This window comes from Pygocentrus nattereri, chromosome 24 (assembly GCF_015220715.1).
Source record: "Pygocentrus nattereri isolate fPygNat1 chromosome 24, fPygNat1.pri, whole genome shotgun sequence".
Lineage (NCBI taxonomy): Eukaryota > Metazoa > Chordata > Actinopteri > Characiformes > Serrasalmidae > Pygocentrus > Pygocentrus nattereri.
Window position 1 is genome coordinate 5,964,184 of NC_051234.1, and position 26,744 is coordinate 5,990,927.

General features: G+C 39.9%; 1 protein-coding gene across 1 annotated transcript in view; it reads left to right on the top strand.

The window, feature by feature from the left end:
• Positions 1-26,744, top strand: part of zfpm2a (zinc finger protein, FOG family member 2a) — a 163,067-nt gene that overhangs the window by 45,858 nt on the left and 90,465 nt on the right. Inside the window, exon 3 of the mRNA XM_017715636.2 lies at positions 9,778-9,879. Within this exon, the coding sequence (XP_017571125.1) occupies positions 9,778-9,879 (102 nt within the window). The remainder of the gene's footprint in view (positions 1-9,777; positions 9,880-26,744) is intronic.

Here is a 26,744-nt window from a genome sequence, read left to right on the forward strand (position 1 = left end):
AAATCCTGCTCATAACAGTAAACCCTCAAAAAGCCACAAACATGACAAGCTGTCCAGGAAAGAGACCCTTGCGTTTGCACATCAGTCGTTGGCGTTTTATGAGCAGCCCTTTGTTCAAAGCTTAGGCTGAGGAGACTGTGGAGAGCTTTCTTCTGAGTGGCCACCTTAAACTATTTGGAGAGTGTTTCGGCTTCAGTGGAGCCATTGCATAGTCATGTACCATGAAATGATCGAGGGGCTTCCGTCAATGGCTTCACTCGTAATGGTATTGAAACAGCATAGTTCGGTGTGAAATGAAGTCTCCGCTGTTGAATAGGCCGAGTCGAGCGAAGGAACGTGAATAAACATGAGACAGAGAGTAGGGACCCTATCAGAAGAACCTCACGCACACATACACATACCAGAAAGAGAGGGGAAAAAGGATAAAGAAAGACCCAAATACTCCAGAGAGGCGACCTTGCCTTCTCCTTGACGATTAAAGAAGCTCTCTTCAAACAAGGTCCTGGGCACGGTCGATTTCACATTTATGGAGCCCCGACTTGTGACCGTCGCACCAAGACACCAAGTTCGACGCCAGAATTTACACCTCTTTGTCACACCCTCTGCTATAATTGTAAGAATTATGGTGTTTTATTTACTGGATGTCATCTTTTTTATAGAAATTGTGAAATTTCACCTTGGTTCTGTAGATTTCAACAACCTCTACTCTAGACCACAAAAAATACAAGCAGACAATAAGCCATCAATTGTCTATCAGCAGGATAGTCCAAAAATTTTATTAAAGGAATTACGGGAAATTTTAAATATGTGCAAAAGGGGAAAATGTCCCCTCTAATTTTTTTTTTACTTTTAGGCTATTAGCAAGGAAGATGTGGCTCAGATCAGTCACATTATAAGAGATATATGTATTACAGGAGGAGCCAAAGCCCAATAATAAATGTAGTACCCAACTATCGCCTATGTTTGGAGTAATGGTGTCTTTCTAAAGACATCATTATGAAAAATTCTTCTCCACAGAATTCAACACAGGAAAATCTGAAGTCGCCAAATTGCAATGAATTGTTGGGATCAATGGCATCCACTGATGACCACTACCCACAGAAGGCTGCCACTATATCAGCATATCACTGGCTAAACATCTCTCAGTGGCCATGATATGATTCTGTCCTGGTGATTTCATCATGTCAGGGAAAGGCTTGAATATGTATGAGTCATTTTTGCCCACAGCAAAGGACACTGACTCCTCATACCACTTCCATCTCGGGCAATCACAGAGGCTAGCCAACAAACAGAAAGTGGCAGAATTAATTATACTGCTTTTTTATGCCATTTCCAAGCTAATTGGGATCTTCCCCACCAGAAAGATCCCTTCAACATTTTCCTCCAATCACAGTCAGTATCGAGAAGTTGGCAGAAGCGGAGTTCTGAATGTACGGCGGCTGGAAATATGGGGAAATGCTAATTTGCTGGGCGATAAGATGAATTGAGCCACCCCTTTCGCCCCTTCGTTCGACTCGGTGGAGGAAATGAATCATTAATGTTTGTTAAGTATGACAATCTAGGCAAGGCAGATCTTCATCCTCCCAGACTGCATCTCGAGCAGAGATAAAGCAGGCCAAGCATAGAGCCCAGCAGAACTGCCAGATGCCATAATGACGGGGAATTTATAGGCCTCGGAGGAGATAGTGGCAAGGCCTCTCACTAATCACCTCTCTCCACCAGGGTGCTTTGTGGGATTTTGCGGGGTTATTTTCTCTCTCTTTCTCTCTCACTCTTTTTTCCTTGTCGTTTGAAATTTGTTTGGGATAGCAGAGATTTGCGTGGTGTGCTGCTTATCGGGCTGAGACGAAAATGAGCTGAGGATGAAACGTCAATTGGAGGGTGGTTGAGCCTGATGACCATTTGAATTTCAAGTTTTACTCTTTTATTCCTGTAATGAAGATTATTAGTTATCCTACTGTTATGTAATCATGATATTGCTTTGTTCATTTGATTGCAAGTGCAGAAAAATGAATACTTAAAGTTACTGAACAAAGTGTGAGCATTTAATTAGACCTTATGTTTGTTTGCTGCACTACACTGTCTGCATTCATTGTGGCCCATCAGCAATAGGAGAGAATTCTCTCCCTTCTCTCCTTTTCTCTCTTTCTCAATCTCCCTCTCTGTCTCAGTTTGTTTCGGATTAGGAAGCTCAGATCTACTTAAAATCGCCCGCGCCGGATTGACATTTTCAAGGGCTCTGCTGGTGGAGGCAGTGCTGAGAGGGAGAGGGGGAAAAAAGCCAATATGACTTTGTTTCTACCTTGCTGGAGGAGGCGTTTGTGTAAATCGCCTGTAAGCTTATTGACCTGCATGAGCCTAGCTACCATTAGGCTGAAGAGAAGGGCTGATAGGCTATTGATAGCGCTGTGCTCACCACCTCTTTGGGGTTCATTCACATGTCCAATTCTCATGGACATACACACTTGAAAATGCCATTCTCTTTCTCCATTGTCTGCTCTCTTTCATTCTTACATTCAGTTTTCCTTGAATGCATAAAATGGCACTCTTTTGGTGATGCACCGATCCTTACTTTTGATTGTAACTATCTGAAAGGCAACTAATACCTCTGTCCCATCAGACACAATAATAACTCTGTTAGTTGTTGATCATTCAGACTCAAGGGCAGGGATGTTCTTCTGGTGGTTGCCTTAAGACATCCCGTAGATTCCACCCTATTGAGCCTGTTTCTGCTCCTTAAATCAAACAAAAGCACTTGAAACTTCTGAAGGTTTGTGGTACCAGTCCAAATAGTATCAATTAGGTCATCTTTTTTACAATACCAGCATTTTTGATCTGTAACTTGGACTGTTGAATTAAAGTCAGTCAGTGTAACAGATGTATTAATCTGAGGTTTAATGCTCTTTGTCTTACAGAAACTTGCATGCGACCTTGAATTTACGTGATTCAAATGTGTCAAATGAATGCACATGAAGAAAGTGTTACATGTTTTGTAGTGTACGTCTTTTGGCAAGAACTGTTGATGTAACACATTTTATTCATATGCAGTCAACTGGCACATTTGAATCATGTAAATTTTCCCAGTGTATCCCTACAGACTACAGTCATGTACATAACTCTTGTCCAAATGGCCAAGTGGGAGGTATAGTAACTAATTATAACAGTGGACTAGGTATTCTTTCCATAAGCTGGTTATCACAGACCATTACCTTTTCACTTGCAAACTGTACCATAAAAACTACATAAATAATGACTCATGTTCACCATGGTTTATATTGAAAACTGCCCATGTTTATCACTATTGGCTTCCAGTCCCACAACACTTGATCGAATTGCTGAATGTTTCATGTGTAGATTTTATTCTGCCCTAGAAAATCATCAGTTTGTAAAAAAGCACTTGTTCACAGTATAAAAAAGCTGAACTGTACAAAGCAAAGGAAAAGGGAGGAAAGCTGGTCAAGATAAGCTAAGATGGGTGTTGCTATCTTCCCGTCACTCTCTAGCATTCATTTGGGGTTGGTGACGTCTCAGGGTGCCCTCATTACTGTGCGTCTGTGGTTTTTTTTGTTGTAGCCATGCATCCCTGTTGGAGTCACCGCTTTCACTACAGTCACCACATACACCCTGTTGTGGCTTTTCGTTGAGCCGCTACTGTTGCTTGACATAATGTTGGTGCCGGATCCTTGTGTAGTACTCCTGCTAAGGTTCCTCCTGCGTGCTAGAGCTACTTGACTACTTCAGATTTGCCGTTCTTGATGCTAAACTGCATTTGCCCGTGTCATTCCAGCCTTACCTGGTTGCTTGAAAGGTTTTAATGAGTAATCAACCATCACATCCCTTCCAACTTATAAATATCTTGATTTGTAATTAGCTAATAACCACCAACTACTGCACAAAGCTGCCTTACACCCACATATTTTGTAATCATATTGACCTTCTTACCTATGTTGGGTTTTATATTTAACTCACTGTCACTGTCATCATCTCCTGGATCTTTTCTGTATGATCCAAGTGCCTTCTGCTTTAACCTTGTGCTACTTGTATCACAATTGCAATCTGTCATGACCCAGAGGAGGATGGATTTCTCTTTTGAGTCTTGGTTCTTCCTCTCAGTGCTTCTTCCTCATGCTCTTAGCGAGTTTTTCCTTTGAGTCTTGTTTTTGCTCAGCGCTTCTTCCTCGTGGTCTTAAGAAGATTTCCTTCCACTGCTGCAGAGTGCTTACCCATTAGGGGGCCACACCCACATTTCTGGAAAAAGCACTGTTGAGATCAGTATGAACTGAACTGAAAAATCCAAAGCAGTAAGTTAACTTTCTGCAAGCAAGGTTGTAGATCCTCATAGTGTTCTTTGTATAGCATTCTTTTCGAAAGTCTTTTAATAGTGTGCACGATTTTCCCCTTGTCAATTCCTGCTGCATTCTGGGAAGGAAAAAAATTTCATCAAGCCCAGCGACATTGTTCCCGGAGAGGTTGCCGTGGCGATTGTGTTTAAAATGCATTGCAAACAGTGTTAGATAGAAGGCAGAAAATCCTTAATCACTGCTTAATTAAGGAATCATCTTGTAGCTTCATTTCCTGAGCAGTAATTAAACAGTCGCAATACGTTTCGTTACAGGGCTTAGCATGTTCGCCCCAGATCAAGGTAGTGCCTTTAATGTTATCTCCCTGGCTTTCTCTCTCTCTCTCTCTCTCTCTCTCTCTCTCTCTCTCTCTCTCTCTCTCTTACCTCTTCCCTCTCTTGCTTCACTGTAGAGAAACAGTTGATACTCACCTTTGTTATCCTCATCATTATACATGAGGGGTATGCTAAGGAGGCACTCCTGGACTGACAACACAAATCGTCAGGCAAGTTTTTTTTTTGTGTGTGTGATTCGAAGAAGCAAACAGAGAAAGATGGGGGGAAATAAAGAGAGAGAGTAAATCACTGTCCTGAGTAGGAACTTGCATAAGGGAATCTAGGTCACAGTGACCTCATGTTCAGTAAGTAGGACAGCGCTGTGCACTTCTTGCGCCTAGCAGTCCAGAGCCAGCCAGGAAGCTGCTATCCTTTTGGCCGTGTTTACTGGCTGCCTTTGAAGTGAGCCATGTCTTAACTGGCTTAAACCCACCATGGCGAGGGAGTTCGATCTGTAGATTAACCCATCCGGATGGGCCCACGTTGCTGTGCCGAGCGCCACTAAAGGCCGTTCCGCCATGTTAGAGGGGTCATTTCCACATCCCGTGCCATTCTGCCACTCTAGAACCACTGAAAGGAAACATAAGGTGCTAATGTGAAGGAGTGTCATTGTGAAATAGTTGTTAAAGGACAAAAACATGACTTCTTATCAGCATTAGCAGGCTATCTGAATTCCTCGCTGTAAATCTTATCAGTTGTTCTTATCTTATCAGTTGTTCTTATCTTATAGATAAGATTTTAGTTTTATTCACCAAACAACAAAGTTTCAGAGCTCTTTGTTTCATTATTCTCTGCTATGGGTTTATGTTTGAGTATTGTTTATATGATTGCTGGCATTTGGGTATTAAGTTTCCAAATATTCCAAATCATGTTTCTAAATTTTAGGCACAAGGACTACCGTGATTACTTATTAAAACTTGATTGCTCAATTCTTAAAAATCACCAGTTTAAATAATTAGGTGACTAGTTTGTAGTTTGCATGATGTCAGATGGTTAGAGATAACCATTTAAATGCATTTTTGTGTTTTTACATAGCGCTGTGTAAAACCAGAATTCGCCATCAATTCCTTCAGTGTCCAGTCAAAATAGCAATTAAGCTATTTTTTTCCAAGAGAAAGTACTGGAAAAATAATCAACTTGCAAAAGGAAAGTCCAAGAAAAATAAGTGGGGAAAAAAAGAAAAAATATAGACCTTGCTGATGTTGTGAGAGCCCAGACCTTAACATCACTGAGCAAATGATCTTCTATAATTGAACTTTTGATGTATGAAAAAATATCCCTGTTTTTTTATTTCTTTGAAAAACTGAAAAGAAAGGAGGCCAAATGATAGACACAGTAAATGTTCAAAACTGTTAAATGTTAAGAAATATGTTTAGTTGTTGATACTGAAATATGAATAACTTGTACTTTATAGCCATTTTGACTGGAAATTGAATAAACATGTTTAGTTTGTTATCGTTTAGTTCAGTTAATTTTATTGTATGCTGTTTTGCCTTCTTTAAAAGCTCTGATGACTTGATTTTCAGAACAATTGCTAGAGTAGAGTGATAGCTCAATCTACATGTTATACAAGACACTCCAACTTCAAGCCCCTCTGTCTCTATTAGAGCCAGTGTTATAACGAGCTACTTTTTTTTTGGATATTACACAATAAACTGGAACAAACGCACATCATAGCAATATCAATGCTCTAAATCTTCAAATAGTAATAAACAAAGTGTCATACATTACTCAGTCCTTCCTATCGCATGGGTGACTTTTTAAAATATTTCCTCTATAATGGCATCACCGTTAAACTAGTGTTTTGCAGTGACTGCTCTTGCTTGGCTGTGGCTCTCTAGTGAGTGAGAACATTACATTTAAATTTAGCAAATGAAACAGCTTGAAAAACGTAAACTATAGGCCTTATTCACCAACCGTTCTTAAGAAGAAATTTCCTTTTAAAACCCTCTTATGCAGTTTTTACAGAGATTCTGACATTTACCAGTGTTTTTTGGGGGAGTTGTTCTTAGGTAAGAACAGAATCCACACACACTCAAGAGCACAAAGGTGAGAACAGTTCTGCGCTTTAAGAAGACGTCATAAATCTGACGTAGACTTTCGTAGGACCTTTTTCAAGAACACTGCTGAATGAGGCCCAATGTTTTTAGGTATGTTTTCTTGTGTTTAACCATTTTCCTCCATGGTATTTTGGGAGAATTTCCCCAACCCTGGTAAGACTATAAGTACCGGAAAGACACTCTTAGCCCCCAGTGGCCCCAGGTTGGCTGTTGTAGAGTTATTTAAAAGATATGGAGGGATAGAGGGAGAACTCAGTGTGGCTCCACTTAGAACAGGAACGTAGCCAGCAAGGGTGTGTGGGGGTGGTTCCGCTTTCGGCTCCAGCACAGGACTGTGATGAAAAATCAGCCATACATCCGCTTTTTTATCTCGTCTTTACATTGCCTGTCATTGTTTGGAGGGAGAAAGGATCGCTTAGAAGGAAAAATGATTTTTACCATGCAGAGGTTAGATCTGGGACATATCATTACAGTACATATGACTCCTGTCTATAAACTGTAAGACATGCTAAGAACGTTCATGAACTGGTAGTAGAAACAGTCTATTATTGTTATTATATCTGCCTATGTAAGGATAGCGTGTCACTCTTGGGTTTCAGAAAGCTGCGTCTAGGAATACAGTAAACACTCAAGCTAGCAGGCTAAAACCCACAACTCTCTAGAAATGTGTTTAACAGTGAATTTAAAAGCTCTCATAGCTAAGACGAGGATCTGCCCAAATCCCCCAGAGCCCAGATGCTGAGAGCTCCTTAAGAGGAGCCTAGCTTTACATGTACTGCTTAACACCAAGGACACACACATGTACGTGCAGACTCAGAGACCACATAAACAAGATCAAACAGGAGTAAACAGGCAGTGCTTTCTCCACACTTCCCATCTCATCTTGTGCCACTGTTCCTCTTTCCTGCTCACCTATGGAATCTCCATACAGTCGGACTGCAACAAGACATATTCACCATATCACTGGAATGAAGACTATTTCTATAGACCGCAGCTTTAAATTGAATAAAATTCAAAATATTCTGAAATATTTTAAAATTTAAACAACAAATGCTTTGGTTTATCTCAAGTTTAAAAAAACATGGTGTGATTAGAAATAATTTCTCACTTATAGCTTATTGAAAATAACAGGAAATTCTGTTGGACGGCCAGATACTAAACAATGAATATCACATTTGTGTTTGTAAGTAGATGAGGACATCTATTATGATTTGAATCTGATGAAAGGTATTGTTGTGTGTACAACAATTTGCATAGAGTCATTTTTTTGCCACAATTTTGCCATTTGACATTAATCAGGAACAGAAATGTCAGAAGTGCACACGCAAACCTGTTGATACAGAATAGACATAGAATGTGGACCCGCACACTTTAGTATTCAGTGCAGCAGTAGTAATCATAGTAGGGAATACAGTACATTAGTGCTGATGTTTAGGAATGAAAATGTAGGGGCCTCACTGATTTTACATCTTCATGCTGATTTACGTATTTTTCAACAGAAGACATTCATTCGGTTCATGGAGCACTTCTGAATTTCATAGAGAAACAAGCTTGACAACGTCTTCATTAAAAGTGTACAAAAAAGTAGCAAAAAGCTGTCTGTAAAAGGGAGAGACAATATTTGATATTATCTTCAGATTAAATAAAAACTGGTGGTGTTACCTCAGTTTGCTAACACTGCCAAAGTAGATGAGCCAGTAAACTGTGTGGACTTGCTGCAGGATTTTGTGTGGTGATTGTGTTGATGAGTATATTTTGACCCTGTTGTGTAGTAAATGGTAACATACGTGATACTACTGCTAAAACATTTTGATGTCGGCTTGCTTACATATTAATACTGTCTACAACTTGTTAGATGTTAAATTACATAAAAATGAAGTAAAAGGATGCCGTTCACACAGCAGTGGCCCAAATCTGATTTCCTCACCAAATCAGATTTTTTTTGTTTGGCTGTTCACAATATCTTTTAAATGTGATGTGCGTGCGACATCAGTCTGAACAGATCAGCTCCTAAACTGACCCGGATGCTTAAAAGAACAGAGCTTCATGTTGCTTCACGTGGCTCATCCAGAGGTAAACAATCATGACTGCCAACAAACGCCAGTTGTGCCCAGAGGATCAGCTTCATCTTCGCCAGCATCACAGAACATCATGAAGCTTCACTGACTGACAGCTGGGCAGAACGCGTTCGAGCTCCCCCTAAAAAGGGCACGACCACTTTTTTGCTTTATGTCCTCAGATTCTTAAAACTTTGCTTTCAGACTTTTAACTGTTCTTTGAGGAGCGGTTGTGATAAGTGCCTTCTATTTTTTGGTACAGAACTATCAGCCTAATTGTTTATATGGTCTCAGCAGCACAAAATTATGACAAATGTCGAGTTGGATTGACATGAATTCCGATCTGGCTATTCAGACTGAGTTGAATTGCCGCAGATCTGTGTCACATATAAGGAAAAGGGTTGGATTGGGGCGATTTTACCTGCTGTGTGAACAAAGCCTAACTGACTCTGTTAACTTTGCCTCCAGCCTGCATACATTTGACTACATTCTAATAAACTTTAGACAGCTATAATTAGCTGACCTCATCTCATCTGTTACGAGACCTTTACCTTCGTAGTAATGCAGGTCATTTTCACACAACAAAAATACCTCTTTCTGAGGGGTTAAATAGATGACGCTTTGGAAATGTTGCATGTATTGTCTTATCTCTAATGAATGTTGTTCACATTACTAATGGGAATCACACATGGGTTCAAAAAATGGACTTTATGGAGGGAACCTGAAAATATTTAAACATTTAACATCTTTTATAAACATTCAGATGAGCTTGATTTGCCTGTTGTCAGTGGCTCCATGTTGACATTTTTAAAGCATGTGAATTGCAGTTTAATTAAAGAGTTCTGGTGCCACTGACAATAATCCCGTAATTATGACTTAAGAACACAACTTAGGAGTTACGTTCATTACTGATAATGATGGAATCAGTTTTTTTCAGAGGTGTCAATAGACATGTTAATAGGAACTTTCTTCTTCCATGTTCCAGGAGAAGAGAACAGCAGGAGAGAGATGGGGGATACAGACATGGAGGGACAGAATGAGAAGACTAGACACCCCCCTTTGGAATCAGAAGAATGGGATGGACCAAGTAAGTGTCCTCAATAAACATTATGTGACATTGTGAAATGACGGTGTATGCCTACATGTGATGGTATATACCATGCAGTATCTGGCTGGTCATCTGTATTAAAGATGAAGTGAGGTAAAGAGCTTGATCAGCTCATATGGAGCCAAAAGGATTCTAATTTAATTGCAGTATGTAGGTGCAAATTTGACTGCGTAGGAGTGCATTGCTAGTTCACATTCTTGCTCAAGTGCTACTATTGGATTTCATTCTCTGTTAACCAGAGTAAGATTTTTTTTTGGAAAATTGTACAGCGTAGTTTTGCTCTACTGTCTGTATTGAACACAGTGTCAATCACCCAGCAGTAAAATACATCCCAGGGTTAAGAACTTTGACATGCTGACAGTTAATAGCCTACTACTACTGCACTGCACTGGATGTGTTACCATCAATAACACATGAGATTATTCCCCTGCTCTTAATTTCAGGATTGCAGTGTTGACTCGAATTTGAATATAAAATGAGAACAAACCTGAAGTGTTTAGGCTTGAAGGTCTCCTGATCATTTCACTCCCGCTGTCTGGAGGGGTTTGGGGTGACATCAGATCGTCCCTGGCCTTTCTTCAAGCGTTTAGCCCATTAGCTAGCGGCTAGTAATCACTTGTAAGCGGCCCATTATGACACGGTTTAAATGAATCCATCTGGGATCAGGGGATTTGAGCCGTTCAATAGCAGGGCATCTAAAGATATCCTTGACAAGGCTGCTGTACAGAGGTAAAACTCTGAGCTCCCGCAGAAGCTTTTAATGAGCACTAAAATTAGTGGCCAGCGATTCGTTGTTTGAATTAAAATTTCCACATCGGTCTTGCTCTACATCAAGCCTCAAGTAAGCTCCTTGTGAAAAGATCCATACATGTTCAGTAAGGAAGGCCTTGTTACTGTAGTACCAGACTTTTAGTGAATGAACAAATATACATGTATTCATTAGAATGAAGTAAATATCATGACCTTAGTGTTTACGTCTTTAAGAGTACCCGAGATTAATTGGGGTCTAAAGGTGAGCTGAACTGTCAAAACTGGCCAAATACTACTTAGATGAGACCTTTGTAGACATGGAATCTTCATGCCGTCTTGTGAGTACTTCGTGTATTCCCGTGCATGAACATAGACATATCTTTTATTAAAAGAAATCCTATCTTTTCCTTGCATCGCTCTGCTTGCCCAGGTGGGTAAATGGAGAAACGTGTGCTGAAATATGGCTACTACATGCTTCAGTGATCCGACAAGCGTCCTAAGTTGGACTAAATTGCATTTTGAGAGAACCTTTCGCAGACCATTGGAATGATGGACTTAAATTAACTTATTATCACCAATGAATTATAAGTAAAGTTAGCAGGGTTGAATGGAATGGATTAAATAGCTTTGCTCCAAAGCTTTATTGCATGTGTGCTTTCACATGGACTGTGCACCCCCAACAGAAAAGCTTATGACAGACACACACACAGAAAACATATTTATCTTTTCTTCTTGAGGAATCTCATTTTACCATGCAGATTTTCCCCCTTGCTTTCTCAGAGGGTTTGAAGAAAAAACATAGTTTTATCTTGTTTTTTTTTTTTTTCACTGTCTCTCTCTCTCTCTCTCTCTCTCTCTTCTTAAAAGTCACTTCATCAAAGTGATGGATAATACATCGAACAAGATAGCAACACCAGCAATTATTGCTCGCCAGTGGCGTCACATTGCTGAATGCACAAAATATGATTCCCCTTTTAATGCATATGACCTCTAGAATTTATTGCAGGTACATACTGTTATAAAAAAAAGAGTGGATTTGGGCAAGTTGGCGCTGGGAAGCCCCCTGGGGTGTGTATTTTACACTGACAGTGAATCAGTGTTATCAGCGCCTATCAGATAATGCATTTATCATTAAATTTCACATTTGCATTTCAATCTGCGGAAGGAAATGAGCATTGGCAGCGGACGATAAGAGTGCGGCGACGGCGGTAATAAACCATCACTCTGATCAGGCGGCAGCCAGGGCTGAGGGGGTCAGGCCCACAACTACGGGGGCCAGGGAGGGGAAGGAGAAAAAAAGGAAGCATCACGTCGAGACCAAGACTGCAAAAATGCTGAGCTTAAAACTAGTGCTTTTAAAAAATTGTAGGATAGAAAGAGTGGGGGTGGGGGATAGTAGGTATTGTAGCTTAGGGTGACTGTAATTATCCGTCCTGTCCAGTCATCAGAGAAGGAGGAGAGAGAAAGAGAGAGTGAGACTTACTGAAAAGTCGATTCTTCTCTCATGCATACATTTAGTTCTGTAAACACAATGTGTGCTTTACAAATGTTGTTTTTTACCTCATACATTTCCTAAAAGTTCATTTCTAAGAATCAGACATGCTTTCACTAGCTTTGCATAGGCCTGTGTAGAAGTTAGTTATATATCGTCACTAACAAAACCTTGTATCTCAAAAATTGTGATGAAACCAGTGTAAACCAAGCATACGGTGTAAAGGCGAACATGTGAGTTACAAGGTTTTGCTATGCCAGTAACAGCAGAATGGTGAGATAAACTTTACCCATTTTCAACTAAAAGCAGATTGCATCATGCACCTGTTTGTAGGTGGTTGGAATATAGTAGCTGCTAAGCTCACCATAAAGCTGGTTTCTGTGGTACAGCTTGTTTTGATTTAGCAACGTGTAAAGCTAAATAAAACTAGCCATGTTAGCCAAGCAATAAGTGAAGTTAAAGCGACATTTTACTGATTTTTCATTATTTGTATATAATTCAAAAGCTGACATATAAGCTAATTCATTCAGGTGACTTGATGTTCAGTGTGACACCCAGATTTCATTGCAGTGGTGGTGATGGGCACAATGTTTACAACACAAATATAGCCATTTTATTTACTATCCAAAATCACAAGTGAACCTACACGTGTCTTCTGAGTTTATATGTGTAATATTGATACTGGGAAAATAGTCATAAACCGAATGAACCGAATAAACTATTTTTCCTTTGAACTCCCTGCATGTATCTGTTCTCCATGAATGGATCTTAAAAGTACGTTTTAAAACCTTGTCTCAAAAAACAACGTCTCAGACATCAGACAACATATTTGTAATGTAACCATTTAGTGTAATAGCTTTGTGAGGTAGCTTTTCAGTGTATTTTAGCACTTCAAATATCTGCTTCCTGTAACCACAACTATGAACAATTTTGACTCTGTACGTTTATTTAGTATGAAGCATTTCAAACCACTCTGAATGATTTTGTTTAATTTAATGGAAAGAATTGAATATTTTTTTTCCTAAATGCATGGAATTCCCTTTTAGGTTGCAGAGACAGAATAACTTTCTGTACTGCCCATTGCAAAAGCATCAGACCACAAAACCCAGAAGACAATAGCTTGATTGTCCATCCTTGATTGTCCATTCAAAAACTCTTTCTGAAAGTTCAGATGATTGTATTATTATGATATTTATCAGAAAGCAGGGCCAAGGTCTGCAAGTAGCCGTATAGACAGGCATTATAGCCATGAGTTAGTTAAACTAATTTGTCAGATTTGTCTCAATATTGAACTCCATTCTCTAACACATGATGATTTCACAGATAGCGCCGATGCTTGTCCGTGTTACCGAAAATCTGGTTGCATTACCCAGATAAGATCTCATCTGCATAACCACAACGCCTCCCCCACCCCACACCCATTCACAGACACACACATTAGTGTCACAGACCAGCAGGGAATGTTACGTGCCTGTGAATTTCTGGGAAAACAGAATGTAAATGAGAGATGTCCTGTTGTCACCCAATAGGAAGCGATCCTCACCAAGTACAGGAAATGACACCGTTCTGAAAATGACAACATTGTCTTTCATGTGGGAGTACAGTGCTTGGGCATTAATCTCGGCACGTAATAACCACATTAACTTTCATATCGTGTCTCCTCTGAAAGGCCATTTCCCCCCTTTTCATTTTTCCTATTGTGTTGGAAAAGTCAGATGAGCATGTTATAATTTGAATAAAGTGGAAAATCAGACAATCAAATATGAACATCTGAAATGACATGACTTCCTGTTCAAAGCGATTAAAAGCAAATTTATTTAGTTTGAGACAGTCTATCCTGTTATCGCTCTCCTTTTTTGTAAATGTTCAGATCCGGAACATTCCAATTCCCTTTGTTATTCCTGGGCTTAAGTTAGAGCAGGTGCGATTATGATCGGTAACAGATAATTCTTAATCACTCTCCGCGAGGGTATCTGAATAGGATGTATAATGGCCATTACATCTAAAAGAAGGAGGATTTCTTAATGAAGTGACTTTGACCAAGTCCACCTGCTGTGAAGAATCCATTAAAACCAACTCTGCAATTTGTCTTTGGTGCTAAAACGACTAAAGCCAACTCATCGCCCTAATTGAACTTCTTCTGTAATCGCTTTATCATTATGAACACTTCCATTTCAAGTTCTTTTGGGTTCTCTGGCATTCTTCTTTTACAAATAGCTTCTGCTGCTAAGCCATGTAAGATATGGTTCCAAAGGGAAGACACTCGCTTGGAGAACATCCCTGTGGTGTAATGTAGTCTACTAGAACACCCACTTAGCTCTTGCTGGAAATGTTCACTTATCTCCTCCTCAATCTTCCGCTCCATTCTGCCTCGTTATGGATGTTTGCAGTCTCTTGTATATTAGTGATGATAGCTTGTACAGCAATTTGCTAATTATCATGGACTTCTTTGATACATATCTTGACACACTCCTCAAGGCAGAAGGAAAGTGGGAAAGGGGTGAGGGAGTGGTAATGAACTGCTGATCATGCTAATCATACTGGCTGGCCTAGTACAGCAGACATCAGTGAAAAACGTCAAGTACTGCATGTAATTTATATACATACGTCTTTTTAGCGTTAAGGAAAGTATATTTTGTGTTTATTTGGTAATAAACAGTATCTTATAGAAATATATTTCTAGTTATGATCACACAAGATGATGCACATCACTACAAACTAGTGTTGTAGTCTTAAATGTCTTGAGTCAAAGTCAGGTTTCAGGCCAATAATGAAACCCAAGTCCAACTCATTAGTACTCAAATTCAAGTTCAAGTCCAAACCTCATGTAAAACTTTTCTCCAAATGCCTATACATGCATATCCTCATGTGAATTGTTCCTGACAAAGCCAAATGTAGCAGCTGTGTGAGCGCATCTGGTTCTACCTTACCCATGTAAAGATGTGGAATTGGCTGGATTAATTGAGTCATTATTCAGTTACTTTCCCAAACTTGCCATCCTTTTTCAACATGTTAGCCTTTTAATTAGTCATTAGTCACACAGCTTCTTGAGCACATTATCTGAGCCATTATCTCAAATCTGAGGGTTTTGTGTTAAAAAGGCATCATCCATCCAGCGAAAAGTAGTCTACGCTTCTTTCATTATCGTCAGCAACTTGAAGGTGCATTCCAGACAGATTAGATCATGGTTGGTGCAGTAGCCGTAAAGTATTGCTTATTGGGCTAGATCTCAATTTAGCCTAATCATGTTTATTGATAGGGTAACCTCAGTAGATTTGTTTCACTAGTCCTGTTATATTCCAGAGGTTTTGTCCTAATCAAGCTAAATGACTAAGCTAGAGTCCCTCAGATACGGTTTATGAGAGTATAATTTAGTCCACTCTAGTTTGCTGGGCTAACTTGAAACTGGTGACTCAAGATAAATGCACATTTGTAGCCTTCTTTCGTGGAAAAATCAGTCTGAATGGCCAAGCTATCTGGACCACAGAGTGAGCATTAAGTAATCCACACCTAGAGCTTATCACACTGCGGCCAGATCTCTGAGCCTGACAAACCTTGGAGCTAGCGAATCTCTGTGCCTCGTAGAGCCTGTCGAGTCCAGCCTAACCCATTACTCTGTGCCAGCTGGGTGCTGGCCACTGGCCTTGGCCAGGTACAAGAACAGACCACCGGGAAGTAGCTATGGATTCACACGGAGGGGGCTGCGTATCCAGCATTCCCAATCATCTGCCCATCAGTAACCGCCCGCTCACCTCCATTCATCCCACCTGTAAGGCCCATTCTTCTTGGACGGGCCCCTCATTTAGTACATGAAACAATAGCCACCTCAGCTTTTAACACACATATGTCAGGCTAAGTGAATTCAAGGAGCAGATGGGCGTGATGGCACGGCAGGTGCCTCAACAAATGTTTGCATTCACCGCGCTGCTATTTATATCACAGTGAAGCGGCCAGGCACAAATATTTGCCGAGGGCCAGTGGGACCTTTCTTTTTCCACATGCGTCAGGATGATCCATGCGCTGGTTGCTTCCATCCCACTCCAGAAGCAAACAGATGGCACTTAGAAGGTCGATGTCACCAGCCTGAAATTCATGTTTAGGTTTTCGGAAACGAGATGGGAAAGAAGTTTGTTCACAAAGCAGAAATTTCTCAGTTCAGTAAATAATTGAAGCCAAAAGTAAAGTTTGGCACAGAGAACAGATAAAAAATGCTCTGATTGGACCAGGCTCACTTTTTGACGTTAATAAGCTGGCTAACTGAGAAAACCCTGCTTTGTGGAATGTTACTTCAGGAACAAATAAAAGAGAAACGTACATCATTAAGAAAATGCTTCAATCATTATTCAAAGGCTCTCAAATTTATTAGGCACTCAAGATTCCTCAGACGTCTTGGTCTGTTTCCTCTGATTGCATGTATACAACATTGTAATTAGTAATAAGTCTTAATTGACAAAATGTAAAAACTAACCAACCTCACAAATTTTTTTGATAAATAGACCACCAATCCATCTGTTGTCAGTTAATGTACTCAAGAGTTCTGAGGGCATCCCCAGCACTTTTCCATGCCCCTTGCTGGTTAAAAGTGACATTTTTGTCCATTTTTGTTGGTTTCCATTTGAAAATGCCAGATGTCCTGTACATTGTGTGAACATGTCATGATGATTGCTCCAGTACAAATGGTCTAAAATCTTGCAACAGCCGTTATTCTACTGTGATATTGTGTGCCTTGAGCAGACTACTGTAATGATTAATAAAGCTCAATCAGCTAGAATATTGGTGTGGGACGCAAATGCACTAGTTTTGAAGTCATTCATTTTAGCCCCTTAAACAAGTGCCAACCTTGTATACTTGTACTATTGTCTTTCCTAATTGGCGTGCTTTTGTTTTTCTAAGATGTGTTATTCTGTATTTGAATGAGGAGTGTGATCTCTTATGTTTATTGATTTGGTAAAAATCAGTAAACAATTGATCACAAGATTATATGCTAAAATCTCATTACATTAACATAACGTTCCATTATGTGAAGAATTTTATTTCCTTTCTTCTACAAAGTTTCCATTTCGAAGATGCAAGATTTTGTTACAACAATATATATTACACTACAGTGGGAAATGGCAAAAAATAGATGGAATTCTGCATAATCTGTGTGGACGTTAGGAGTCTCTTAATGTACCTACAAACATCTGCAGAACGACCAAAGACGAACAGAGCCCAAGAAGTTTTTTCTCATTCTCTGTTTGCCTATTTTTCCCCTCTAATTATTCGCAGAAGTCCGTTAAGTCAGGGTGTCGTCAGAGGGGTGGCGAGCAGCGAAACGCGCGGCCCAGATGCAGATTAGAGACTCCTGGAGATGAGGGTGTAAAAGGGATTTAATGGTAGGATGGATTAGAGAAATCCTTGTAACAATGTTAAATAATTATAGTTCCAGCCGAGATCAAAGCGCCATTGATTGAACCCCTCAAGCCTTTAGCACATGGAGAGAGAGAGGGAGAGAGGTGGAGGGGAGGGGGGGGGGGCGGGAAATGTCTTGGAAAGCAAAGATTGGTAAACTGCCGATCAGGCCGGGGCGACTGGTGGCGCGCCAGTGGATCGTGGTAGAAGCTTCGGGATAAAAAGATGTATCCTTTAGCAAGGCTTCGTCTGGCTGAGGTGTCTGATAAAGCTCCAGCCGGAACTCCTAAGCGAAGGTTGTCAGAGCCGCTTCCGCTGATACCTAAGCGTTTTAAGGCGACTTATAGACAGGGCTGGGATTTTAATGTATGCAAAGCGGCAAGTTGGAAAGCGGCAGGCTTTCGTTCTGAAGTTGTTTATTTCCCATGTAATCAAGAAACGTTGACATGGCTCACTGCCACTCATTCGCCCAGCGAGAGCATCTCCTTCATGCCTTTCAGTCATCTTTATACAAAGCGTTTTTCAGCTACTCTCACATAGATAGGGTTGTGGTTATTGTGCGAAATCAGATTGTCATGACTGTAGAATTCAGAGGCTTTGTACTGTATGCACTGTAACCTAGGTGTCTGAATTAGGGCTGAGGAAGATGGATAAAGCACCTTGTTGTGATAGTATTGCCCCATGTTGTGTTAAATAGCACATTGGTGGACGTGGCTGAAGATTGGCCTGCATTAAAGATTATTTTTGGTTGTCAGATCATGTGAATCAAGGCATTCATGTAATCTGACCTAAGAAGTTTATTTCGGTCAAAATAATGTGGGCTAATCTTGAGCCATGTTTCATTAAGGGTCTTCCAATGTACTGTGTGATACTGTCCAAATTAAATCCGATTGTTTGAAATAGGGTCCGCCCACAAGTCTTCAGTGAAGTGCAGTCTGTCATTTTATTTTCTTCAACATCAACATCTCAAAATCGTTTAACACCATTGACTACTTAAAAACAAGGTCACGGCATTTAGAACATCATTGATCAGCTTTAATGTGATAAAATTGTGTATGCGAATTGTGCATTTTGGAAGAATTACTGTTTTGATACGTGATACTGTAACTAATAACCAACGGGTTCTCCCTGAAAATATTTTCTCTCCCACTCAGCGAAAGGCACACACACACACACACACACACACACACACACTCAAATAAGGCACAGTGTCTGATTGTGCCGATGAAATATGCAACAAGAGATTAGACAAATCACTCTGCTCACAGTCTTAAAGTGCCCTGATGCAAATTTAGCCACTGATCCGATACGCTAAGAGGCTTTAAGAGAAAACTTCATGCTTGTTAGTTATGGAAGCAATCTGAAATAGAGCTAATGCAATCTAAATACACCCACAATTATAATCGAAACAAAGATACTGCTATTCTACTTCATCGTAAAAGTGATGCATTAAGATACAGGCTGGAGCGTCAAACTCAGCAGCACCCGCTAAGCTATTTAAAGCAAAGAAACTACAGCGCTCAAACTATGTTTTTATTTTTTTTGTGTTTTGTTTTTTTGCAGTGTGGTACACCAAACAACCCTACATCCATCTTGTTTTTCATTCTGTCTACAAACAGCATGTGATTAGTTCAATAGGAATTTGAAGCTCCACAGCTAAATATGGCAGTGATTTTCAGCCCAGTAGGTGGTAGAGTTTGTGTCCTTGGGGATTTCTGTGTGAGGCTACTGTATTGTTCCAGGATGATTAGCATCATGTGGCACTAACCGACTAATGCTATAGAGAGCGCACAAAGGCGCAAAGCTTTTTTTTCCTTCTTATTCTTGCTGTTTGAAGATTGTAGGCTGGCTTTGTGGTGATGGGGAGCGTGTTTATAGCACGTATTTAGCGTGAATAGTATGGAGACAGTAGAGCCTTTAGAGAGTTTTTAGATAAAGCTAATTGAAAACTGGATGAAGTAAACTTAGAGGAGCTAAAGTTTATTAATGTAAGGAATTTCATGTAATGCAGGGAATTAGAACAGAAACAATAGTCCTTTGCCTAAATAAATAAATAAATAAATAAAACCTTAATAAAATTGTGTATAATAAAAGTTGTTGGAATTGAAGTTGATTGTATCAAAATCAAAGAAAAACAAGGCCCTTGAATGTTATCTTTTTTTTTCCAAACTTGTCATATTTGTTGCAAAACAACCTGACATATTAACTCAGTTTGGTGATTTTTGATTTTAAAAACTGTATATTGTTAATCAGTTTTCTAAGCATAGGAATACATTCAATTCTAAAGATTATCCTTTATTTATTTACTGTGCTGTTTTGCCTCTCCAGACTGATCTAAAAGCATATGCTGAAATGCTTTGCTGAGCCTAGGAGGACCTGTTAGCATACGTTCTACTTAGCATATGTTCTGGAGGCAGGGGGTTGTTTTGTTGTGCTTGTAAACCCTCCCTCTTGGGTCCAGCTCTGACATATAAAAGAGAGAAATGGTGAAGCAGGGAGGCAATTTTAGGACAAGGAAGCGAAGAGGGAGTATTGGGAGGGGGGGTTGTCTCTGGGACGTATCTGTTTCAAAGGAGAGACTATTGGCCACCTTAGTCGCCTCCCCCCTCCATCGTCCAGCTGCAGCTTCGCCACCTGTGGTTGGTGGATTGTAATAAATACAGTGTTTTATCTGGCATTGTTATGATCAGCGATACCTGGAAAACAACAGAAATAAATAAATAAGCAAAAATAGTAATGATAATAAAAATGATGATACTTGTAGAAGTTGAAAAATCGAACTTTCTTCTTCCGTGTGTGTGTGTGTGTGTGTGTGTGTGTGTGTTGTGGTATTCAATTATGCAGTTGTCATTGGCATATTAATCATCTTTTCACCAAACATGCCGGCGTTAATTAAAGCAAAGCGCGGATAAAGACGTGTTGCCGGATCATCACTCTGTTTATCGCTGCTCACACACCCGCAGTTAAGTAAATTCAGCCTGTGAGAGGAATTTCAATGCCCCCCCCCCCACCCAGCTGCATTTTCTCACTATGTTTGGTAATCTGTGTGTGTGTGTGTGTGTGTGTGTGTGTTTATGAGAGAGAAAGACAGAGTGGGGCAGTACATTTTTTGTGAGCATGTGCGAGTGTGTACGGTGTGCTGTATGTGTGTGTAAGTGGGAGAGAGGGAGAGAGCAATTGGGCGAGAGAGAATGAGAGCGAGTGAGTGAGCGATTTCCTGTAGTCTCGTGACAAACCTGGAAACTCCTCTATTGTGAGGAGTCCTGCATGCTTGCAGAGAGATGAATTGCGTTGTAATTAGTTGCAGAAGACTGATGGGGCGTCCTCCTCCCTTATCATCACAGTGAGAGAGAGAGACAGACAGAGAGAGAGAGTAAGAAAGAGAGAGAGGGCTCTAACCTGAGTGTGTCAGCTGGCGATGTGACTCACCCTATCCTCCATCACAATAAACACAGTCTAAAATAGACGTAAGGCTTATTGTTGATCTATTATCAGCATTTACTCAGCGCCACATTTTGAAACTCAAAGTGTGCAGATATACTGCTCTGGGAAATCTTTGCTGATATGCAGGATTCAGCGTATTTGTTTTGATTAGAGTAGATGTATCTGAATTTTAAGAGATTTTATTGTCATTATGTTGATTATAAGCTATGTTTTGCATAAAGAACATAGCCCACTGCTGCCAGCCAGTTGTTTTATATGGATCATTCCTGAGTTTAAAACACAGGTAAAACTTTTAACTGACTTGGACAAACATCCTTTTGCTTTGAGTGATCCTATAACTTAATTATGTTTGTTTTATTAAAACACATGACTGAACACTATTTTGTCACATACAAAATAATCACAACACTATCAACACTTTACAAAATGTGTCATTCATGATTGTTTCGGTAGTGACCATTTTAGTTCGTTTTGAGAATAAACCAAAACCGCTAGCCAGTACATGAAGAGCAAACACATCTTTGAACAGTTGTGCAAATCCATAAAATCATATTTTCCTGTAAAACACAAAAAGTTTACTTAACTGCAGAAAGTATGTTTTGGTAGTGATCGTGTTACACAATGATTTTCAGCCATTGGGACATTTACTTCAAAACATTGGGACCTAACTGCAGGGATGCTCTAAAATGCAGGGGTGTGGCTAAAACAAGGCTCCACCTATGGAGTAAAACTCAGTGTTTCAGTAGTGACATGGGAAGAGACCCCCACCAAACTTTTTTTTTTTTTTCAGATTCGCAGGTTGAACTAATTTAGTAGAATTGTCCATATAACTCAAATCACAGCACATCACGGATTCATTTATGTGTCTTTAGTATATTGTCACATGGCACAACTGCAGTATGTACACTGAGGATGGGAATACAGTTTTTCAGTGTAATAGAAACTACTCTGAATAGATTATAATGAGGAAATGCAACACACACAGATCCTTAGGATCTGTAATAGGTGTGGGGGGGGTAATGCAGTCAGTAGCAAACAGAGAGCTACTGTGCTGAAGCAATGGAACCGGTTACAGCTGCAGAAGAGGTGTGTGTGGGCATGGATCTCTCTCTCTCTCTCTCTCTCCACTCCTAGCAGACTTTATCAGCCTCCGCACTTACGGCAGAGTGGCGGGCCAGTCCTCTCCCGCCGCACCTTAAGCACGAACATCTTCGTGGTTTGAAGCACCTGGCTGCTCCCCCTGTCTTCAGCGCCAATCTGAAAGGCAAACAGTCCCCACACCGGTGCACTCAACCCACACACACACACACACACACACACACACACATACAGACGCTCACGCACAATCACGCCTGCTTGTACAAACCCCCTCTCCCCCCCTTCCTTTTTCTGCTGTGTTAGCTCGAATGCGAACGCACTCAAACAGAATGCGGCACAGGAGGGAGAGGACTTCTCAAGGAAGCTAGTAAAAGAGAAAGAAAGAGCAAAGGAGAGAGAGAGAGAGAGAGAGAGAGAGAGAGAGAGAGTCTCAAAAAACCTCCACATAACAATGCCGGAGAAAAATCAGAACATTTTCCAGCGAAAGATGGGCCATTTCCAAATCCTTGTGCCCTATCAGACAAATTAAAGTAAATCAAGCATGAAATGAAGCAGGAGAGCCTGGAGATAAGGCTGCTTTAAGTCGTTTCCAGATTAGGATAGAGAGAGAGAGGTGCATCTGCTCCCTGGCAGCCGAGGAGGCTAGTTTCTCATTTCACAATAGCAGCCTGTGTATAGGATTACTTTCCCCTGTCAGTGACATGAGGGGAGCAGAGAGAGAAACACACACACAACACACACACACAGCACACACACAACACGTACGTACACACAGCACTCATGCTTATGAACATGCCCTTAAACGTTTTGTCTCTTCTCAAACTTCTTTTTCCCCACATTTTTGGCAGGAGATCTGTGATAACGTCCTGTAGCAGCAGAGAGGTTATGGACAGTTAGGGCTCAAAAAAAGCGAGAGTTAGCAGCTGGCGGGAGATGAAGGAGGAAGGAAAGCCTACACACTCTAAACCTGACCCTTGTGGACAATGGGCTGAACCTCACAATGATGTTTTTCCACAGTATGAGACATAAATGATGGAAGAATGTTCTCACTGGTACTGTCCTATAGGTTGTAGTGAAAGAAAGTATGGAGTATTTGTTATAATGAAAGATATTAAACATAAGATTAAAGCTATATAAATATTAAGGCTGAAATTACTCTACAAAGTTGTTTACTTATGGAAAATGTTAATGTGGCATTTACTAAAGCGATAAGCTGTTCCAGTGATTTTACCTCAGGTAAGGAGCTGCAGTCCTTACACGTGATAAGTGGCTTACTGCTTTTCTAAAACATTAACGACATAAAATACATAAAACCCATTTTTCAATTGATAATTTGTGACAATTAACAATAATTCTTCCAACAAGAAATGTAGTTCCTTGCGCTGTATATTGCAGTAATGTCATGAACTTTTTTAGGGTTTGTTATATAATAATGAAAATATCATTTGTTTAATGTGTTTAATGCAGAAACCTATACTTTATTAATCATTTTTGCTCACCAAATGACCTTCGCAATAATAATAATGATTTCCACTAGTGTCAATATATGATTTCCCATGTTGTGTTAGCCTTAAGCTAATACTGTCACACATTCCTTTTACCCTCTTGCTTAAGGCAGATCACCCCAAAACACAGATATCTTATGTAAGTAAGATAAGTTTCCTTTTTATTTTACAGTTAATCTTTCTGTGAATTCTGCAGTTCAAACTCAACACTAAATATGGAAGTGTGCTTTAGTCTATTAGCTATCTTTTAACCTGTTTAGCCTGCTATCTTTTAGCCCAGCTGTTAAGAAAATAAGTTGTCAGTCCCTGCATTAATTCAGAATTCAGTTGTTTTGAGGAGGTCAAAGCTGTGTGAACGTTGTTGTGACAGGGCAAAGTAAGAGAAACTGATTGAACAGTAACGTAAATAATTATTAGTTGCAGCTGTCAACAAGTAATTAAGCTCTCCCACTTTTAAAAAGATTGCATTTAGGATAATGTTGTAATTATTTAGTGTACAGTTTACCACTGAGTGTATTTAACATAAATTTACTGTGCCAAACACCTTATGCTTTACCTGCTGTATGGATTTCCCTTCAGTGTGAGATGGTTTCTTCTCTTTCTCCTGAGCTGTGCCCCGCCTCAAAAGCCAGCTACCGATTAGGAGCATGACCTTGACCTTTCAAGACCCTGCCATAGGTTTAGCGCCTCTATCGGCCTCATCTCCAGTCATTTAAAAACTCCTTCCAAAAAAACAGACGATTTAACCCGCCTTTTACGCTGTTCTTATCCCAACTGGATGAGAGGAGGAGAGAGAGAGAGGGAGAGAGAGGAGGAAAAAAATCCTTAATCCATCTTATCTGTTGACTGTCAAACTGCTGGGGCTAAGACCTCGTCACAAAAGACAACTGGGTCAGGAAAGGCAAGAGCGGCAGGATTGGACTGGAGGGAAGTTGGAGAAGCCGTAATTGGCTGGAAGGGGAGGATGGAGAGAGGCTAATGACTCACCAGGGTTCACAACAGAAAAACAACATCGGTAAACAGAGCAAAAAATACTAACGGTGAAGAAGTGCAATGCCAGTCAAATGTGTGGACTCATCTGACAATGTTTTTCGTAATCTTAATGGCTTTTTCATTCAGGCTTATTCTTAAATTCTTTCAATTAAAGACACGTAAATAGAGATAGTTAATGCAAATGTATGAATTCATGTCAAAATGCTGTCTGGAGCATTTTAGCTTTGGTGAAATTTCAAGTTTGAAAATTTAAGTTGATGTTAATCAACAGTCATTATATTATTGTAATTAATATGTGTCGTTTATTTACTTGTTCAGTTGTTTATATTAATTCAATAGATATTATTTCCAAACTTTTGCCTGGTTCTATGTATTCTTTGATGTTCCTAGTGGTTACTAATGCAACTTTCTTATAGGGTTACATAGTATTTAGTGTGGATTCCTGAAGCACTGTACCTGCTGTATGTGCTTCTCCAGTAGTCCTTTTCCTTGAGCTTTCATCCCTGCTTATTTGCAGCATTGGAAGCTTCCACTTAAACATCAGTTTCCAGGGTCAACTTTGTATCACGGCAAATCAAAAGGCACGAGCGCTGCTTTCCAATAAATATACCTGCTATTAGTCAGTTTGTGCTGACAGGTGAGAGGAATTATATCCCTCGCAAGCACTTTGAATTTGTTACACCTCTCAGGTAGTCAAATTTGTCGGTAGGGAAAGACTGCCTGTCCTCTAGATGACGCTTCCGATAGCTCGTCTTCCTCACGCTTTCATCTTTTTCTTCGCGCACAATCAGTCGGCATTGTGACGGGCCGTGCGAGATGAATGCTTTGGAGATTGTTGTCAGGAAGCCTTTGCTGAGGCTTTGATCGAAATGAGCTGGAGAAAAACGGACAGATTTCATATTGTTTGACGCCGCTTATTTGCTGCCTGTTGCAGATACGCTCTGTACAGTTGGCTTTTACATACCTGCTACTTCACAAAATGAACGCATAAATAATGTTTTGAACGTTATACAGTATTAGTAGGTCAACCAACGTAAGACGACAGAATGAGCAGGGATATCTTTTAGAAATGTAAAATTTTGAAGAGACGGGACCACAATTTCATTCTTTTTCCATTCGCCATACATTCTCAGAAATAAAGGCATGAAACTGTCGCTGGGGCAGTACCCCTTTTGTCTCTGGGGTGGTACCCTCAAAGGTACATCTCAGTATCTTTAGTCAGGGAACATAACTGAACCATAATCCACTGAAATTATATTTTCTAAGCTGTACTGACTCCACACACGCCGCCTCGCCTCCAGGCTTTTATTTTATTGTTCTGTTTTAAACTATTAGATTATGAAAAGGTGCGTAAATGTACTTTTCCAGTGGGAGAAACTTGCATAAGGTACACAATTGGACCTTAAAACCACTGCTGTACCTTTGAGGGAACATTTACATTGTTTGTACCTCGATTAATGAAAAATGTACCTGCAAAGTATTTATTTCTAACAGTGTAGAGACCATGTGATCACTACAGCCATAAAGATGATGTAATTATGTACCATTGTGATCTTCAGCCACTGTGTACACGCTAAAGAGCTTTGTGAATCCCCCACTTCAGCTACTTTGGATTTCCAGGCACAATTGTTAAGCTTACTGTTTATGAGCCTACAAGTATGGATGCACAAATACATTGTCAGCCAAGATTAGAATCTGTAGATTTTTGCTCTAAATGTTTTATCTGCAGTATATTTTTATTTTGTCCAATCAGTGCTGCGTTTCTATAGCTGTTATCACTATATAAAAGATACATAAAGGCTTCCTATATTGTTGGATGTGTGAATGCCCAAGCACTTTCAGAGTACAGTTAACCAATGAGCCAATGAAATGAATTGTTTAACCCCTTAAAATCTCAGGCTTATTACATACTAAGACTTATTAATTCAGTTTCTATGAAGACTTCAGTGCAGACTGGTTGAGCTATTCTTAGGTTATAGAAGCATGTAATTAAAGTTTGGCCCCAGCCATTTAAGGGGTAAATCAGAGTAATGATAAACGTGACTTATTATGTGTGACTGTTCCTATCAGTGTGTTGTCTTGTTCAAAAAGGTAAATTCTGACACAAAATAAATAAAAATCTTTTACTTTAAATAACATTCTTTTCATATCAAATAATAATAAATGCAACA